The sequence below is a fragment of the Balaenoptera musculus genome, chromosome 11, assembly GCF_009873245.2.
Source record: "Balaenoptera musculus isolate JJ_BM4_2016_0621 chromosome 11, mBalMus1.pri.v3, whole genome shotgun sequence".
In the NCBI taxonomy this organism is placed as follows: Eukaryota; Metazoa; Chordata; class Mammalia; order Artiodactyla; family Balaenopteridae; genus Balaenoptera; species Balaenoptera musculus.
In genome coordinates, this window is record NC_045795.1 from 67,224,860 (window position 1) to 67,227,606 (window position 2,747).

Genomic DNA, 2,747 nt, shown 5'->3' on the forward strand with positions numbered 1-2,747 from the left:
AGGGGAGAATGAAGAATTATTGTTCTATGTGTACAGAGTTTCAATTTTGCAAGATAAATGAAGTTCTGGAGATGGATGGTGGTGATAGTTGCACAACAATTTGAATATGCTTAATGTTTCTGAGCTGTTTACTCAAAAATGGTTAAAATGGTAAATTTTATGTTATGTGTATTTACCACATTTTTTAAAGACTTTGGGGAAAAGAGCAAAAGATGACACAGGACTTCACGTTGCACAACTACATCGGGGCACCATTTACATAGACCACACTGTGAAGGAGTCTCCCTGGAGTTGGAAGACTTGACAGCCCTGCAACCCCAACTCTCCTACCCATGGCAGACATTGCTAATCAATCACAGGCCCTGCTCACAGAGCACCAGACTCTCAGAATCCTCCACACTGGACCCCAGGCAACCCCTGCCACTTCCTTAGAGCTGATTTATGAGATGCCAAGTATTTGCCATCATTAACTCAATGACCTCCTTGAAGTATGTCTGACAAAGAGCTGGGGACACAGATATAGCAGACCTGGTCATTCCTTTATTGGAAGGGATATGCAGTGTTGTACTCTACAAGCTTGCGAGCCCAAAGAGATTTCAAGTTGAAGATTCAGTTGGTTTTCTTTTAGGTCGTAATGGCCCTGAATAAAGCCACGGGTGTGGCAACTATGCCAGCGCCAATAGACCTGAATGATGCGGACAGCGTGGAGCAAACGGCAGTAACGAAGGCGGATGCACCACATGCGGAACCAGGATTGTAGCTTGACAGCTGCCCATTCTTGCCGCGCGTAGAATTCTAGGGACGTCCGCCGCCTCTTCTCTTGCAGCTTCACCAGCTTCTGTTTCCACCAGCATTGAATGATCCACACTCTGAGAGCCGCGTGCAGCAGATTCCTGCGCACCAGGGTGCCCCGCCACCAGGCTTGGATGAAAACAGCCGCTTTCTGTTCTTCCGTCATCATGATTCTTACTTTGGGGCCTTGCAAGAGAAAACAGGGGATACTTAAGAAACTCATACAGGGACTTCCCTGGTGGCTCAGTAGTTAAGAATCCGCTTGCCAATGCAGGGGACATGGGTTTGAGCCCTGGTCTGGGAAGATCCCACGTGCCGTGGAGCAACTAAGCCCCTGCACCACAACTACTGAGCCTGCGTTCTAGAGCCTGCGAGCCACAACTACTGAGCCCGAGTGCCACAACTACTGAAGCCCGCATGCCTAGAGCCCTTGCTCCACAACATGAGAAGCCACCACAATGAGAAGCCCGTGCACCACAACAAAGAGTAGCCCCCACTCGCCCCAACTAGAGAAAGCCTGCGGACAGCAACGAAGACCCAATGCAGCCAAAAATAAATAAATAAATAGATTTATTAAAAAAAGAAAGAAAGAAACATACATTTCGGCCCTAAGGTGTGGCAGGAGAGCTGTTGTGGGCAGCAGCTGGACCTCAGAGATCAAGTAAGTGTCCTTCCGCACACATGCGCGCACACACAAAGATACATGTGCACACATGCGCGCACGCACACAGGATCCAGTCTTCCTGTACCTTGGCCTTTGCATTCCCCAAACACAATCCCCACTTTGTAGCTCTCAACCGTGTGTGGTCTGGGTTCAAACTCTTTGCGCTCCTCCTTGGCACACACCTTGGCTAGACTCACGGCTCTCAGCCTAAGGAGAAAATAGGGGGAAAGGACAGCCAAGGAGGAGTGGATCCCTGTTCATTTCCTGCTCTGTGTATGGTGGCCATTCATCCCAGTTTGCCTGGCACACCCTGGGTTTATGCCTGTCGTCCTGGTATAATTTTGATGTGTCTCTTTCACTCCCTGAAGCATTTCTCTTTGGACAATAAGTTGCATGGTCACAGACCTTTGGGTCGCTCCACTGGACCACAAGGGTCAGAGATGTCACAAGTCAAGGCTCTCCCCAACACAGTACAGCCTGGATCCATCTACCCAGGGAGGGGTGGGAAGGCAGAGGCAGTGGTGTGGGTAGAGAGTTGGAGGTGGAGTCCCTTGCTCTCCTCTCCTTTGCTCCTTCAAGCTCTCTTCTATCAATGCGACTTCATCATTATCTTTGATTATAATTTGGAAGGTTTGCTGTCCTTATCAGAGTTTAGAGAGAAAAACATGAAAGTAAGGGTGGTCTCCCCACCACTGGGTGCCAAGTCAACCACACACTAGGCTTCCTGGACTTTCCTGGGATCTCAAACATGAGAAGGGATCCCCTCCTGAGGAAACTATGGGAAATGTACTGCCCTCCAGAAAGCTTGGGTAAATCTGACTGTCTCTTATAAAACATTAAATGCCCATGGCCTTGGGGGGATGGTCAAATCCCCTCAGGTCTACACTCTACTAAATTACCCATGGTTAGGGTCTAGATGTTCCCATCGCTCTCAAGTCTGTTCTCCTTCAGCCACTGCTCTGGCAAGAAGAGAAGAGGAGGGGAGAGAGCCATGATGTCATAAGGGCACCTATGACTCAGGCACCAGGATGGCTCCCAATAGCTGAGCCCCTTCTAAGGAAAACCTAGAGGACCTGTCCTTTCTTTCCTATGTAAATGGCTACAAAGAAGAATACCCCAAATACTGACCCATTGACACAAATGTGTATAGTGATACTCATTAAAGCCTGGCTGGTATTCATTAAAGGGATTTCAATTTATTTTATTGAAGTATAATTGATTTACAATGTTGTGTTAATTTCTGCTGTACAGCAAAGTGATTCGGTTATATATATATATTCTTTTTCATATT

General features: G+C 47.7%; 1 protein-coding gene across 1 annotated transcript; it reads right to left on the reverse strand.

The window, feature by feature from the left end:
• Positions 1-520: 520 nt before the first annotated feature.
• LOC118904074 (IQ domain-containing protein F5) lies at positions 521-2,416 on the reverse strand. Its single transcript, XM_036869781.1, has 2 exons — positions 2,356-2,416; positions 521-978 (listed from the first exon to the last, which is right to left on the reverse strand). Exons 1-2 carry the CDS (start codon positions 2,357-2,359, stop codon positions 533-535), a joined length of 450 nt encoding a protein of 149 aa, XP_036725676.1. The 5' UTR covers positions 2,360-2,416; the 3' UTR covers positions 521-532.
• Positions 2,417-2,747: the final 331 nt, after the last annotated feature.